The following is an 18,209-nucleotide window of genomic DNA, read 5'->3' on the forward strand; positions in this document are numbered from 1 at the left end:
AAAGAGTTGGTGTCAATCAGGATTGCAACTTCATGTGAACACTGCCTTCTGGACATGGGAAAGTGTGAGCTGTGCAAACTTGTGTCACTTTTGCTACCCACAGTTGTTTACCACTATGATTTACACAGCATCCTTAAAACACGCTATGTGCCTTTGGGTTAAAACCTTGGAGTCTGTCAGCGTCCGCAGTCCATCTCACCATATCAAGGAGAACTGGATTGTTTGAAGTAAAGCCAGTGATAGATATTTTAGTTTCATTAGGACATCACATGTTATCGAAAACATTCGAAGCTACAGGTTTACTGTGAGACTGCGTGAAGACGTTGTTGTTTACTTCTTTTAACAGCGACTCTGCTGAAAGGTTAAAAACTGTGAAAAAACGTGTTTTTTTCCCTCTTCAGCACTGTTATGAATGTGCAGGCTAGACAGTGTTCAAATCCTCTTCCAACAAGAGAGCCTGCCTGAATGCCAGTCTATTTCTGAAAAGCCAACTCTTTTTCTTTTTTTCCCCAGACAGTTGGGTGCCTTGTGTCTGTTTTGAATATAAATGGTGTAATACAGGACGTCACATGTCAGAAATAAAAAGGGACGCGATGAAATACAAAAACTGGATAGAACGATGTTGTTTTGGACTATCCAGGGCAAGAGAATTGCACATGTCAGTTTTCTGATACAAACAAGCAGGCTGTTGTATTGGCTAAACATGATTATATATATATAGTTTATCCTTTATTTACATTGTATTTACTTTTTAAAGCTATATATACTGTGACAAAGCGGTTTCTCACAGATAAAGTTTAGGCAGGACTTGGTGATGACATCTGACTTCCGGTGATACAAAAAACAAACAAAAAAAATGTTCAGCAGCTCTCTCACTGTTTTTTTAATTTTAATTTTATCCTTTCATCTCATTAAGTATCATACTTTGGAAGACGTAACACCAGAAAGTGTGAAACCACCGAAGTCTCCAGAGCAGCAGGTGTTCTCTGGCTATTTAGCCTTTTACTAAAACCATTACACAAGTTTTTAAAATGGATTGCCATAACAAGAGAAAGAATATGGAGATGAGCTTCAAATTTGAACCGACGGTGGCTAAATGATTCATTTCAGCATTCGGATTGGATTAGACTACATTAGATGAAATCAACTTTATTGATCCCATAGTGGGACCAAATCCAGTTGTTAATGCAGCTCACAGTAAAGAAAGTATAAAGTGCAAAGACAGTAGCTGAAATAAGAAAAGCAAACAAAGAAAAGAGATAAACAAATAAGAGTAAAATTAGAAAGTATACAAATATACACAACAAGCAAACACTGAGAAGGGAAAATTGCAAAAAATTAAATACTGTGGAAATGACTAAATTGGGGGAAATGAGCAGAGTGCAATCAAACTCTTGAGTTGTACATTCTTTTGGTGCGAATGAAAGATCTGAGGTAGCGTTCTTTCCTGCATTTAGGGTGTAACAGTCTCAGAGCCTCAGAGGGTGAGAGTTATTGTCCATAATGGGAGTCAGCTTGGCCAACATTCTCCTCTCACACACCTCCTCCGCAGTGTCCAGCGGGTAGCCCAGGACAGAGCTGGCCTTCCTGACCAGCTTGTTCAGTCTCCTTCTGTCCCGGTTGGTGCAGCCCGCCCCCCCCAGCAGACCACAGCGTAGTGGATAGTTGTTTGTTTCTTTTTCATTGCTTATTTCATTAAGGAAATAGATACTCTCGTAAATTGGACAGTGCGGGTGACTGTTAGCGAGCATGCTATATCTTTTGTACATTTTTTTTTTCTTAAATGGTGAACAACAGACTCCAACCAGCTAACCCTAATGTCGGCAGTGACTGAGCTCTGAACAGCGATTGAGGAGCCCTTTCATTCCAACTATGGGATTTTGTCATGATCACAATTAGCTTTCACATAAGAAGAATTTTATCAAATTAAGATCTTGGAAAATGCAATAAACAAAAAAAAGACCTTGCTTTGATCTAGACATTTTCTAATTTTACAAACAAAACTGCAAAACAGCTTCTTTTTTGTCAATCTCGTGGGAGAACGGCTGCGATAACTTTGCACTCAAAATGTGTGTTCTAAACAAACTCCAAAATGTTCAGCATGGCGAGAAAAAGCCCCTCAGTCTCAGATCCATTAGGTGTATCTTGTGGATGTAATGCTAACCTCCTCAGGAGAACAAGATTGAAGCCATTCATCACGTCGAGGCAGAGCCCTGGGGATAGCTGTCAGTAATTCAGAGCTGCCATGCACCACTCTGTGGTTGAATGAAAAGTTCTTAAGGTTAGCACCGGTGTTGCCTATGAGCAGCTTGTTCTCTCTGCTTTGCTTTTGTAGCGACTAAGATGGCAGCACAATTGAAACATGTCAAGAGATCTGCTCCGTGGTTCAAAACAAGAAAAACAAACCAAAGAAAAGATGCAGCTCTCCAGACTGATGTCATTACTACAGCAACCACACCGACAGCTGATCAAGTGTGGAGAAATGTACATACTGATGGGTTGTGTAAAACACATATGCTGCGTACGTAAACTCTCAATCCTCTCACATGTGAGAATTTTAGGACACTGTTAAGGACTCAATTGATGGCATTGCACGCCTCATAATAGCTGGGGACTGAAAGTGCAAGCAGGTCAAAGGAAATGAGCAAAGAAATTAGAAAGAGTAAGAATGCACGGAATGTAACAGCACATGTATCTCTACCTTTTACACTGCACATAGATCATCCCTTCAAAATAACATTCACACATTGAGAATGAAGGCTATTCATTTTTCTAATCACCCATTAGTGCCCCCGGCTTCAATCAAGAACTGAAAACTCGTCCGTAATTATCTTGTCAAAATTAAGATGCTGGATGTTCGTACTTAGGGGCCATTACACGTTGCAGAGAAAGAAGAGGTGGTAAGGATTCAAAACAGGGCAAGGGAACTGCTTTAAGTAGCGCAAACTTCAGGGTAACAAGGCAAAAAGAAAAAAGGAGGATATGTGCTGAGTATTTCACAAAACAAGAAAAGTTCTTGGAACAGCACGACTTTAAATCATGATGACAGACTGAGGGGGGATAAATAAAATACTCTAAAAGCATATTTGACAGTCTAATCTGGTTTAGAGGTGGCAGTGATGCATGCCCTGTAGCCCGAGCACTGCTCAAATGTGTTAAATTAGGCAAAGCAGTTTCATTGCTCTTGGAGCATTAAAAAAAAAAAGTGAATTTATTTGTGAGTTGTCCCAGTTTGGAGGTTTATCAAAAGTTAGATCATATTCGGGATTTAATAACAGACAACAAAGACAGATCTAGTTTTGCATGTCCCTGTGTAGGTGAAAAATAGAGCCATTATCTATGATACCCCATGATGGAAAAAAAATAAAATCTTACATGAGATAGACGTTCAAATTCACGTAAGCACATTCAATGATATCCTAAAGTCCTTCACAATAATGTGAGTCTATTCTTAACCAACTAAAGCCTACGGCTTTGTATGAAGAAAGCCTTCTAAAACCTAAGCAGCACTTGAACGCAGCCTCCTAAAAAAAATTTTGGCGGAAAACATTTTCCACTAAAACCCTTTCTCGCTCAGCCGCTGATGAAACCTGCAAATACTGAGAGGTTAAACCTTTGGCTTTCATTGTAAATCACAGACCTTGTCCTTGTGTTGATCGGTTTTACAAAAAAAAAAAAAAAAAAGAACAGATGTTTGTGTCTCTTGAAAATGATTTCGTAAGCATCGGTCTCGGAAAGTAAAAGCAGGTCTGACGGTGAGATAAACACATATCTATTTGCAAACATGCACTGCACTATATTTGGTTAGGTAAACTGTACCTGAAAGCATACTGACTTTTTCTTATTTCGCACAAAGTCTGCTAAGTAAATTGGATAGCTTACACGGGCACTCATATTCATATCATATGAATATATCTCCGTTTGCTGAAATTAGGTGAAAATAAGTACCAGGGTCACCACATAAAGTCCACTTTACACTGGTGACAGGTGTTATTAGCCTATTTGATGTTTGCTCACATTTGTAGCTGAGCCAGATTGAACTCATTTAAACTAAGTACAAATAGAATACTTATCTTGCCAGATAATTAATGAAAACATTGGACACCTTACTGAATGAATCCAAGTTTTCCTGGAAATCGCTGCCCGTACTTTTGTCCTTAGGCTGCTCTGAACTGAATTCCGCTGTACACAAATCTTAATTCCCTCCATTGGCTTCAACAGTATTATGTGAATCTCTATGATACACTAAATGACACACTCGATACAGCATTTAACCAACGGTATCAAAGTGAACAGTTGAACAAATTATCCCTGTGCATTTGCTTTAAACCATAAAGCACTGAAACTCAGTGTTAATGAGGTAAACTGAGCTGTGCAGCAGAGCAGGGGGAGTCATAATGCTCAGTTGTCAGGAACACAGAACTGTGGGGACATACATGCAATGCTGGGTAGAGGGATTAGGGGATGAGGGTTTGCACAAACACGCTTTGTTTGGGAGGGAATGCCACTTTTCCTCCCAGCTGACTCTTTATGCAAAGCAGAGGAAGCCGAGCAGAAATCTGGCTCCACACTGACAACTCATCATTTCATTCTTGACTTTTGGAGAGTGTCGCACGGTTTAATAAACTCTTGCGTCCTGGAACAGCATACGAGTGACTTTAAATGAGATCAGAGAAAACAGTGTCTGTCTTCTCTAAATTGTTATAAACAACTGGAGTTTTATGAGCCAAAATTAAAGTCTGGATTGGTGCTCGAAGTTGAAAAATTAATCTCCGCCAACCTTGCATCCAAACAGCTACCAGAGATGTCCCAAAAGGGACATAAACTCATGAAAGATATGCTGCTAATATCCTACCATCTGCTCAGCCTCTGTGCAGTTCCGTCAGTCGGACAGATTCTGTGGCTGAATACAACAATATGTCATGAAGAAAAACAAGAAGAACATTTCCAGTATGCACAAAGCTCTGTATCTATCAGCTGTCAAACCTAAACTTTAAACATGTCAAACCACTAGAAAATACCATGTTTACTATTTTGACGCTGAGTCCAGATTTCAATGATGGCTGACTGCAAGTTAAACCAGAATCAAAACAGACTGTTGATGTTCAGTCAGCCCCCGTCGGACAAGTTGTTTCTGCACATCTCATGCGTCACAACTTGCACCACCACAAAATTGCAGTTACAGATTTGCCATCCTTCCTCCCTTAGAGTCATTGTCAAATAAAAGTGTAAATGTTGGAGTCACCCCAGGGCAATTTTGTATTTGACGTGTGTCAGATTGAGCCCGGTCAAGCCGTAAATGTTAGCAAAGTGCAACAATGAGCATGACGGCTACATGTAAGTGCACAACTTCCTGTGCTTGAGACAACATTATCCTGTCAAAATTCCCTCTCTTTACAACTAAAAGTACATTCTGTGTACTGCATGTAATTGTACAAATGTCTGCCTGAAATATGACTGTGTTAGTCTTTTAAGCACAGTCTGCAGTTAAAATTTTATGTCCCTGTTAATAGTTAATTTTATCAAGAAATTCTGGCTGTCTTTGTGGACGTGCAAAACTAATGGAAGTATCCAAAATGAGACACAGTAATAATCTTGAGCCCATTGTTAGCTTCTGCTTCAGGCAACTTCTTTGCTCTCTTGATCCTTGTTATTCAGCCCGCAACCACCAGCTTGTTAAAGGTCCTTCAGGAAGTAAAGCTGTGATTTTTGCATATTTGGCAGGATCAGCCTGAAGGGTCAGTCATTTGACTGGGAATTTCTATGTCTGTGAGCCTCCCTTGTGTCTCATGCATTTTGGCATGCTAACCATTTTCTTCTTCTTTTTTTTTTTTATTTGTAGGAGCACAGTTTAATAAAAAAAATCCTATCCTGTATGACTAAAGAAAGAGAGATTTTTGGCCACCTGTTTTCTTTTGTTGGCTATTTAGAAAAGAGTAGTTTTACCCAAGAGGCACGTAGGCCCACTGGGTAAGTGCCAGATGGCTGCTCTAGCCCTGAAGGAGTGCAAAATGTTAAACTCTTGGAAAAAAATACAATTTTGAGTAATAAGTTCCTGCAAAAGAGTAAAAAATAGAAGAGAAAGACTCACACAATTTATTTTGAAGTTTTTCTTCCAATCCCCAACAACAGAGCCGTGTTTTTTTCCTAACCTGGGGGCCTGGCCTTCATTTGGATGTTACTTTGACAAAATACCACCAACCTAAAACAGCTCCCTCTAACAATCTTTTCCTCCACCTGCATGAAAGTGAACCTTGATACATTGGCAAAACTGCTCCGGAACAGCTAAAAGACAACAACAAAGAGCGTTAGGTGTTCCCAGATCCCAGTTGGATTTAGTATCCATTTGATTAGTATCCATTTGATGTGCTGGAACCTGCGTGACCCCCCCCCCCCAACGACTCTCCGCAGTGCACAGAAACCAAATAACTTGGTGAGAGATCACAGGACATTTTTTGAGTTGTGTCTGTTCCTTGGCTGGTCAGAGCCGTTTTGGAAGCACAATGTGTCCTACATTCTATGAGGCTGGTGGTTTGAATGTTGTGGCCGATGGGTGTAAATGTGATGTGATACTAACACTTGTAATATCTATAATTAATGTCAACCTGATTATTTGCATGTTATGCAGATTGAGCTTTTGTCTGTGCACAGGTCCAAGATATAATCCAAACAAATGATTCATTCTCTAACTAAATGCATTTTCGCCTTTTCTCTTTTTTCTCCCTTAAGCTCCTCACAGTCACAACCATTTGCAATGATTTATTGTTACACATCATCGCTGCATTGTGTAATAAAGCTAACTGGTAAACCTTGGGGGGGAAAAAAAAACAAGACAAAAGCACAAAAATATGACCACTTTAAAATCCCTTTGCTCAAAACAGCTGTGCATCTGCTCCTTTAGTGGGCAAAAGTACAAAAAAGAGCTTCAGAAGTCGCTCTGACTAGCATTTAATTAATCACAAATGCATTTTAACTGGCTTAAGCGGAGCAGCCAGCCTTAAAGGATTGACTTTGATAAAGGACTTTAAGCGCTTCTTGTGGCATGTCAGTGCTCTGTGTTAGCACCTACTCTGACAAGGATGTCTGAAGGAACACCGATCCAGACATGTCAGAAATAAATAATACCACTGTGCCTGTGACTCTGTGACTTAATCTTTCAAGACTATAAAGCTTTGTCAGTCTTTTGTCCTTTTGTCTGTGTAAAAGTAAGTGGTATACCAAGTCTGTTTCGAACTGTATTTCAGTGACATACACACACAAACGCATACACTTTATATGTCCATATATATATATTTCTACATGTGAGTCTTTCTGTTCTAAACTGACTATCACTCCGTGTTAAGTTAAAGTAAATATATGTTTAATTAAGACAGAGTTGATGAGTACTAATGAAATCAACATAATAATAATAAATAAATATCATACAGTTTGCTGTCTCTGTGGGTTTTGCATTTATGTGAGCACGATGACAAGTGGGGTCTTATGCAGAGACTCGATGTATGATAGATTCTGACAGACAATCCAAGGTTTATTAGTAAATAATCATTCATATTTCACACAGACTCTCTCAACCATCCACTACTTTGAACCTCTGGGTCACATTAAGATGAACATAATGGCATCGGATTCATAGGAAGAAAATCTTCAGAGTCCGTATCTTAGTATTGACGGAAATTCTAAGTAGTACTATGCAGATACATAAAACATGGATGGGCCCTCTGTTATAGTTGAAATACATTTTGTATTTATTTATTTATTTTCAATATGAGATACTGAACATTATTCATATCATTAATATCATAACGAACCAGTTAAATAAATGCAAACATACTATAAAATGGGTTAAAGCAGGCTCATTCATTTTGTATGACAGCACAAAAAGCATTCGGTAGCACATGCTGACATGCTGTATGCTATTTATGTGGTGCACATACAGTTCCATAAAATGTTATATTTAACAGGATGGCAACATAATAATAATAATAATAATGCTACTTTGGAAAGTTTGGCCAACTTGGCTGTGACTAAAATGGCAGTTAGATTGGCTGTATAGCAGGTAAAAAAAATGTGAGTAAAAAAAAAAAAAAGAGGAAAGTACCTTTTAATGTAAGGAGTTGCAGCCCATTTCATAATCTTATTAAATTGTCCCATTTAGTGCACCTATAAAATATGCTTGTGGGGTAGGATGTGCCTTCATAACCTCTCCCCATGCATTTAAGTGGATCCTTTTATGATAATGTGAGAGGTCAACAGGCAATATCCAAATCCAATCCAGCACTGGTTACAAAATAATCTACAAATGGGGAAAAAAAGATCAAGGTGGAGCAGAAAAGATCAAAAAGAACAGAAAAAAAAGATATCTTGAGGTGCTACAACATCTTTTGACGAGGTAAGAAAATACTTCAAAGTTACCATTGCTAGTTAGGCAGCAATAGTTGGAAGCCAACTAGCCAATTGCTAGTTGGAAGCTATAGCTTACCGCACATGGTTACCCCTCAGCTCCCATCTACCTTGTTCATCCCTGTCGGTTTGGAAAAAAATGTTTTAAATGTACATGTTTAAAAAAATGGGGATGGTCGCAAAGACTGGATTCAGTCAAAGTGTATCGTCGCTGGTCATGCAAACTTTTAACGAGAGATCCACTCTGTCGGCTGCTTTGATTGAACAATAAACACCAGACAAACACAGAGGCCTGAAATAATAAAATGTGATATTTTTGTGGGAGACATTAAGGGAATTACCATTACAGACAATTACCAAGACAATAATACCTTAGTCCTAAAAACAGCACAATCAATAAATATGCCAAGGGTAGAATATGTTGTATTATTGTAACTGAGGGATTGATTGAAAGGGATGATTTAAGTTGATGAATTTGGATTAAACATCATAGTTACACAGTATGGAATATAGAAAAACAGTCTGTATCAGTCGGTATTCATGGTACGTGTCACAAGTTAATGATGACGTCACAAATGTCTGTTGTTCATCATTTGTGATCAGTGGCAGTCAAAATGACTCAAGGTTAATTAATCGATATGTCATGAACGTAGGGAATGTTTCTCCCACTACAGCTTCATGAGCATTGTAAAAAGAAGTTTGCACAGAGTAGTGGCAATCAAAACCTTTTTTTTTTCTTTTCTTTGCTGAAACATGACGCAGAGAAAAAATACGGCAAGAAAATTGCCCTATGTGTGTTTGTCTTTGGTCGACACAAACGACAAAAAGACCCATCGATTTATAGCCCCATCCAAGCTCTTAATGACTCACAGAACCACCCTCCAGCAATTGAAACGGCTCATCAATTTAATTACTTTACAGCGCCGGCCCGCCCTGCACTGTCAAAAGCCTGGATTCAGAAGTTTGCAGTCCCCCTCTCTTTGTAAATATGCCAGAAGCTAAGCACTTTTGCATCACAGTTGCAATTTTGTATCTAAAGTCAAATAGAGGATTATGAAGCAGGGTAGCAAAGGCAAGGACAACTTCGTCAAGAAATTGATTGACTATCTAATAATACATACATACACAATATATTTTCTACTTAACCTAAAAGTGAAAAAAAAAAACAAGCATAATCACTTTTATTGGTATTAGTACATTTGAATGTGTTCTATTTTTATTAGACTATTCATGGCAGGTCCAGTATTTAGTCAACCTTTAGAATAACAGCTCTTGTTAAATTGAGAAATAAAAGTTTCTTTTTGTGTTTCATCTAAATTCCAGTTTGAATAGGACTTAAGCTTATCCATCAATCCGCTTTCTATACCCGATTAATCCAGATCAGGGTTGAGGAGAGGCTGAAGCCTGTCCCAGCTGCCATTTGGGCGAGATGCTGAGTAGACGAAGGATGGGTCACCAGTCCATCGCAGGGTCAACAAAGACATAAATGAGACAAACTCCTACGGTCAATTTAGGATCACCAACTAACCAAACATGCGTGTTTGGACAGCTGGAGTATCCGGACAGCATGAATGGGGAGAACATGCAAACCCCACACAGGAAGAGCGTTTCAGCCTGAATTCAAACCAAGAACCTTTTTGCTGTGAGACAACAGTGCTAACCACCACGCCACTGTGCAGCCCCCTCGAGATTAGGATATTACAACATTGTTTATTTCTTAACTAGTGTTAAGCAGACACTCATGGACAGTTAAGTTTGTGTACGGTGAATACGGAACACAAAAACTACACTCAACAGAATGAGTCATAGAATAATAAGAATGAATAATGAATAATGTTAGCAGAAAGCATTTCAATTTAATGAGCCACATTACTGTAAAAGAAACGCTACAAAGAGATGGTTATGTAAATATATTTAAAATTATATACATTGTAAGCGTTTTGTTCCTAATCGAAAAAATAAGTCTTTTATGTAGCTGTACACAATCTTACAAAACTTCTACTTTCTTTTGCATTTTATTTGTTGTCTGCTTCGTTAACGGTCTTGATGCATTTGGCCATCTTTTGCTGCATTCTGAATACTGAATGCCAAAATCTAAAAAAAAAACAACAACTATGGGAGCCAGAGTGAGCCCTGTTTAAGGGTAAAAAGCATGGGACGTGACAAGCTTGAATGCTTGCATTTATGGTGTATCCGTTGCTCCTGTGTAAAAGCAAAGGCTTGCTTTCAGCATTACATGTGCAGCACAAGTCTGCTGTCCCACTTCAGTCAGTTGTCAGCACCTTCTGCTTGCTTGTTAACCACAGTTCAAAGGCAGTCTTTCTGACAGCGTCGCTGAATGCTGTCAGCTAGTTGAAGCCAATAGGCTTTTAAACAGTATTTCTTTCACTGGGAAACAAATCAGTCATTCAAACATCACATGGTCACATAGAACTAAACCAACATAGAAATATATATATATAATCCAATCTGATCAATAATGCAATGGCATAAAGTAGTTTTGATAAACTGAGATGGAGAGATTCGGTTCAAACTGGGGCAATTAAAGTATCTCAGACTGTCATTTAGGTGCTGCTTCTACAAGGATGCACTTGCTGTACTGTACTTTTGTGGTGAAGACAAAGTTTAGCCACAAGGCACAGCTCTTGATTTAAAATGATGTCAACGACCCCGCCCTCTCACCTGGAGCCATGAACCTTGGGTTTTCACAATGTTAAAACAACAGGATTCAGTAATGCAAGTGGCTAAAATGAGGGTGGCCAACTTTCCTCTCAGAAATCATGTGAAATGTTTGAAAATCCAAGAGGCTTTCCACACTGAGAGAAACCCCAGGATTCATGGTTTGGGAATTTGATAAAGATGCCAGCTGGGCATCTCCCTTCAGTGGCTGGGAATCCATCAGAAAGGCTGGAGGAGAAGCCGAGGAGAGGGAAACCTTAGTTGCCTCTTCTCTCCCTGGTTGCTAACACAACCCTTAAATGAGCTATGACGTTTGGATGGCTTAATGATGGATGTTTTTAATCGGCAAATTCTTGGTTTAACCTAAAGTGAAGACTAGCTGCAATGTAGAGGACTGACATTTGCCCCTGCATATTAACACATTTCATGTTACAAGGAAAAAAAAACAAACATTCAAGACACAGAAGCTGGGGAAGACCCCTACCTGAATGACAGGCCCGAGCTGCGACCTACCCTAAAAAATACTCTTGAGAATACATACAAAATGCAGTTTTCCTCAATATCATCCAGGTAATGGTGTCTAGATGAAGTGCATTTGAGGGTCTACCACATACATATACCCTAAAATTTAATCTGATTTCAAGGGGACTTGAGGCAGCATAGACCCATTTATGTCAGGATGTCATAGAGAAAGATTAGAAGAAAAAAAAATGCACATGACATCTGCTTACCATGCAGCCAGAAGAGTCCAACTGTCGATCGGACACACACTTGAAATTCTTCTTGCAGCCACCATTATCTTTGGAGCAATCGCGGACTGGCCCAAAAGATGCCAGTAGGTCCTCGACTGTCTCAAAGTACGTGGACATCATGGCCTCTTCCCTGGAATGGAAGAAAGAAAGGGTTCGAGTAGGAAGATACAGTTACCTTTGCACGTTTCACACTGTGAATAAGGCTATACAAAGCAAGTAATGTTCATATGAAAATGATTGAGCAGTTGAGCATAGTTTCTCACCACCTGAAGAGCAGTCTGTCAAAACCTTGCTTTTTCTCTAGCAATTAAGAAATTATTCACGCTTCCCACACTGTGACAAAATTGTGGTGCTTTTTTTTTTTTGTGGCTATAATCCCTCCACTTGTAGTTAATGACTACTGATAATTTTGTTTTGTTCCCCATAACAGGGTACGAAAAGCCAGCTCAATGCCTGAAACATTAAGAAATGTAAATTATGAAAACACGAACATAAACAATGACAGACAGTGGCAGAGAGTCAGACATGGCAGATTTCTTCGCCTACCATTAGCTCAAAAACAAATGTTAATGAACCAATATCATCAGCTTTGTGCTCACAGTTAATTTATGCTGGGTCATGTCTTGGACTAATCAGTGCACTGGCATTAGGTGGGCATGTTTGTCATGTTGCACTGATGGAAAGCCAATGGGGAAATCAACAGCCACCATCCCTTAACGGTGACTCGTGGGTCCCTGTTCTGGTTTTGCTGTGCACGTCTCAGACTTGAAGTTTAACTCCTGAAAATGTTTTACGATTGTCACATCTGTTAAACCTCTCTGATCCACGCATTGCTTTTTGGCGATGAACGCCGAATGCAAATAAAGACTTTGCTTATTTACAAGACTATTCCACGGGGGCCCACTCCACCATCATAACAAATGCAAAGGCCAACCCAGAACTCCTTTGTGGTAGCGTACACCTGATTTAAAGACAAAATAGTAATGAGATGCAAAGCAAAAACCTGACAGCACAGACAGTCACATGCACACACGCTCCAAGAAAAACACAGAGGGACTGATGTAAGTAGCAGGGTTAATTAATCTCTATATACATTTTAAAAAAATCTTATTTCTATAAGGAACTTTACTGCATGTGAATGCATTGTTCATTTAACTAGCTCAGAGGGCTCAGTGGTTCTAGGAAGGTATTGATAGAACACCTATGAGAATGTAATTTGTAGTCTGGAGGAAAAAAATGCTTTAGGCGTTGGAAGCTTGTGAAAATCATTTCACCCTCTCAAATTCTTCATTCCAGGTGCACTATTTATACTCTACAAATTAAGAAATTCATACTGTTGGCACTGCTGTGAAGCAGCTCTACCAAAGGAGAGAACATCCTGCATACAGAAGCTGAAGGTCACTGTCACACAGGCCCTAATTGGAGCCCAGTCCCATGGCCATTTGCTGCATGTGCTCCCGCTCTCTCTGTCCACTCTCCTGTCACTTCAAACTTGTTGAATAAAGGACACGAGAGCTCAAAAAACACTTGCTCGTTGTCACTACCTTGAAACAGTCAATATGATACAAAACGCATTCACACCCATACTATACCGTGTAATGTGAAGTCGCAGGCAAAATGTGCAAATCACGATGAAAATTCATACAATGAGATGTGCACAGGGTGGCAAAAAAAGGCTTTTAATTAGTCTCAAAAGCATTGCATAAAACAAACAGGAACTCCACATGATACAAGCACACAAAACAGTATTGGCGAGCAGAAATCTATCATGGTGATGGAACCCTCTGACTGAGATGGTCTGCTCGCTTTTTTTTTGAGGTGCGAAAATGCGGTTCAGCAAGTATTGGGTGGTGATGAACACATGCTTGATTCTCTCTTGCTCACAAGTACAAAACAGTTGTAGGATTGAGCACCCGTGTTCGCAGGATCCCATTTGTGTACATGGTGAAGAAATAATCCCTTGAAAGAATGTTTCTCTGCTCATGGGTACTCTGTGTGCCTATGGAGCAGAAACACTCTCGAGGGAATAGTTTTCCACTCACTGATGCCGTTCTGCATGCTCTGTCAAGCTCACAAGCTTGCCTTTTCTTTTTGAGATTAATTAAACACCATACAAAAACACAAGTTGATAACATGACTGCTGGAATATGCTGCTACAAGTGTGAAATTCTGTTTTTTTTTTTTTTTTTTGTCGATTTTTCTTTCCCTCAGAATTGGCAAATTCCGCACCTGAGGCAGAGACTGCTCACAGATAACAGAACTTCAGTTCCCGTCATTTAGACATAAAAAAGGTTTTTTAATTATAGTCTAAAACCAAGCATCAGACAAATTAAAAGAAAGAGGAAGTCATTTGGGTATAACTACTGTTCACACTCGGATAGAGATACATTGATTTGTGTGTGCACCACTTTGCCAGTCCTGGTGCTGCTGTCATTCATGAGATAATATAAACCAAGGAAGAGGCTCTCGCATCCAAATTTGAATCTTGGCAGCCTATTAGGAGAATTGTCAGCTTGACCAGCTTGACCAATACACTGTTCTCATTGCTGTGATCCCCTCAGCATGCTCTGCAATGTCCGTCCACTGACTTCTGTGTGCCTGTCGTCACAGTAAATGAAGGGGTCAGCAACTCTTTTCTTTGGATTTGAAAACAAAAAGAACAAAGCACTGTCTCTAGCTATGCGACCACAGGGGTCACAGTGTGTTATGAGGGTGACTCTACAAGCAGGAGGAAGATGTTGACTGATAGGCAGACTGATAAAGTGCTGTGCGAGGAGGATTTTGTGGTATTGCCGGTGTTTGTGTGTCTCATTTGGCAATGTCATTTCAAGGAGAATACTAGTATGGCCACTGAATCACTGCCACAATTTAAGTATATACAACATATACCTATAAAAACAAGTGCATTTGTGTATTTGCCCACCTTACAAGTGTAAAGTGGGCATAAATCAATTCAAGGTAATCTGAACTGCCGTACTTCTTCAATGATAAAATATGCAAACAAATTGTATTTTATGATCTTGCCAAAGATTTTAAGCAAAGTAAAAAAAAATAAAAATTGGAATGAATCAATGCTCCCTGTACAGAAGTGACAAAATACCTTTGAAATATTTCCTATTGATGTCAGCAGGAATAGATTTGAGATATGTGTTTGGCCACCATTACATCTGTATTTGAACAGAATGTCATCTTCTTTTCTTGGTCTATGTCCATGTCTAATGAACAGGAATCCTGTGAACACCTCGCAGTATTCTAAGGGAGATAGTCTTCCTGTTTATTATCTGGGGTTTATATCAAATTTATGAAACATCAGCAAATAAATGACGTGTCATTCTTTTGGTGAAGTATCACCGCTCACACACAAACACGCTGAGTGTGTCTTCTTTGCAGATTCAAACAGTGTCTGACACAGCGCAGGGCAACAAATCACTCAGTGTCCTCACTCTGTCACGCACTCGGAATGTGAGAAAAGATAATGCCTGCAGTTTAAGAGTTTCCGGCACAACTTCACCAACTTCCAAAGTGCAGAGAGAAGAAAAAAAGCGTGAAGAGGTCAGAACTGCAGGAACATTTGCAGGCACACTAAATGTGGATGTGTCTGATCAGCTGATTCATACATTTTCATAGTTTCACACCGGTCCCGTATAAATGCTTGTTCAAAGTTTTACAATGACCCTGTTGAACTCACAGGCCAAAACACGTCAATCAAAAGGTGAAATTGTTCAATATAAATCGAACTGTTCATGTCGCTGCAGTGATGAAGCTACAGTTCTGAAAATGGCCAACAAATCAATAATAGCTGTGTTAAAGTTTCATCCAAACGTAGATATGAGCGTCGGCTAAATGAAAAAGATCAACAGAAATACATGAAAATGTATTTGAATGTATATTTACTTAAATACTAAGATTGCACTGAGTAATGACATTAACAACCAAAAAAATCAATTCGGAATACTCTGTGGTTATACATTTTGCTGGGCACACAGGAAGGCTCTGGTGTTATCAAAGTATATACTCTTCTTCAGGTTAGACACGCACTTTAAAAAAAAAAAAGAGTTTTATCAACCTTCTGGTTAACGTGGCACAGTCACTGCACTGTATATAAAATTCAATGATATATATTTTTTCTGGGGATTAACATTTCTGCAATTGCCACAGGATACGTGAGCAAACCTTCCTGTCCAAACATAAAATGAGAAAATATTTTCTTGGTTTTCGTTTTCATATTGATACCAGTAAAGCTGAGGGTAATTACCTCTTGCCACTGGGAACAACAACATAAAACGAATAAATATTTAACAGTAATATTATTGTATTAAAGGAAAAATAAAATTACATCACAGCTACATCACTTTAAAAGTGCTCTTTTAAATGTGCCAATGCAGAAACACATCTCTTGATATACAGGAAGCAGAGCACCTCAGTCCTGATAGGACTCTTTTATGTCTTCATTTTATCCTCAAGAATCACCAAGAGTTCCCAGTTATTCTGGGTCTATCGATCTATCAATCTTCCGGGTCTGGTTCTTCATTGTTCCATGTACTAAAGTGACAAGATTGAGAGCTCATCATTCCTGAGGGTTGAGTAGGGATTAGGAACAAGGTATTGTGTGCTGTCTCCCCTAAACTCACAGTAATAATTTTGAGGTAAAAGCTAATTAAAGGGAATTAAAGAGAAGGGGGTCGGTCTTTACAGTTTTTTTAGCTGTGCATATGAAAACTGAACGTATTTTATCTGCACTCTTCACTTGAATTAATTAATGATTATTTTTTATGTTTATGGAATGATTTTATTTGCCTTCTGATGCTATGTACCTGTAAAGCACTTTGAATTGCCTTTGCTCTACAAATAAACTTGCCTTGCCTTGCCTTGCCTTGCCTTGCCTTTACATCTTTGTTGACTGATGCGTGTGCTTTTGTAACTATGGCCCATACTTCCACTTCCAGGTGCCTATTGGAATGACTGTTTCTGTGGCTTAGGTACAGCGAAATGGTCAATGCATCGCATCTAGTGCAAAGAATGTGCCTAAAATATGTTCGGGAATAATGGTTTTCAGAGCATAAACATTCAGAAGTGAAATGCTGAAAAACATCTCAAAGAAACACGTCTTCTGTACTGACAGTTGTCTGACAATCGAAACGCCCTTCCTTCCTTCACCATTTCAGCACAATGCAATGACAAAGTGAAGCAGGGAAGAGTCAGAGATGATAGTAAAAGTCAACGTTGCTTATAATATAGCAAAAATAACAAGTTACTAAATTTAGGTAAAAATAATCCTCTTGAAGAAGAACAGCTTAAATATAAACACACGTGTGCGTCAGGTTTACGATTTATTGGGCTGAAATTGTGAAAAAACACATGATTTTACACCAAACTAGCCAAATGTTACACAGTGATGCTGCTAAGTAAAGGAAAAAAGTTTGTTTAGACTGCAAACAAATATTTACGAGCATTTTTGTGTGTGTGTGTGTGTGTGTTTGTGTGTGTGATGTAAACTTTGAGCTTTGTAACTCCAGAATTCTGCCATGCATTAAAAGCTATGCAGCACTGAAGGAAATGGGAAGAATCCAAAGAAAAAAAATAACATCACTTCCTTAAGACACATTTCTCCAGTGTCCGCTCTTTTTTAATTAGCTATTGATGTTTTGTTGTTGTCTTCAAACTGCCTTTGGGTTACAACTTTGCTTAGCAGACCCGTTAAATGAGTAACGCTCAGCTATTATATTGCACAAAAATCAACCTAATAAAGATCATTCTCCTCCAACACCTTTTCTTTTTCTCTATTTGGCAACTCATTTTTTTCCCTGAACTCTACAGGCTGCATGCGGCATTCTGAGCAATGGTATTTTCTGCCAAGCATTCGAAGCACTGACAAATGAATCCTTAATTCAGATGAAGCAAGAGGGTAGGGATGGAGAGTAAGAAAAAGTAATGGCTGAGCTTTGCGGCGCATTCTAATCTAACTCTCCTTATGGACTGAGGGAAAAAATGGAAAATACATATATTCTGTGGAGAAGTAAAGTTACTGAAAAGTTTTGAAAAAATTATCACAAATTATTATATTATTACTAAAATGTAGAGTAGAATGGTGAAAAAAAAACATGACAAATCAATATAATCACTCTGCTAAGTTGCAGTTAAACTGTAAGTAATGTTACTTATGCAAATTGCAGTAGTGTTTTCTTTCAAATCACTGGCTAATCAAGATCATTTCTTTTGGCACTGCGACTCCGTTGCATGACCCAGAAGCACATTGGTTGCATCTAAACACTGACTAATGCACTTGTTATTAATCTCCCTCTCTGCCTCTTTCTTTTCCAGATGATGAATGACCACGCAGCACTGCCCAAAGTTAGAGCGCTGCTCCGGCATGATTAC

General features: G+C 39.0%; 1 protein-coding gene across 1 annotated transcript in view; it reads right to left on the bottom strand.

Moving 5' to 3' along the window:
- Positions 1–18,209, bottom strand: part of LOC140276620 (astrotactin-2-like) — a 258,166-nt gene that overhangs the window by 96,251 nt on the left and 143,706 nt on the right. The window contains exon 11 of the mRNA XM_072371388.1: positions 11,811–11,961. Within this exon, the coding sequence (XP_072227489.1) occupies positions 11,811–11,961 (151 nt within the window). The remainder of the gene's footprint in view (positions 1–11,810; positions 11,962–18,209) is intronic.

Source organism: Leuresthes tenuis, unplaced genomic scaffold (genome assembly GCF_036924035.1).
Source record: "Leuresthes tenuis unplaced genomic scaffold, fLeuTen1.0.hap1 SCAF_19, whole genome shotgun sequence".
NCBI lineage: Eukaryota > Metazoa > Chordata > Actinopteri > Atheriniformes > Atherinopsidae > Leuresthes > Leuresthes tenuis.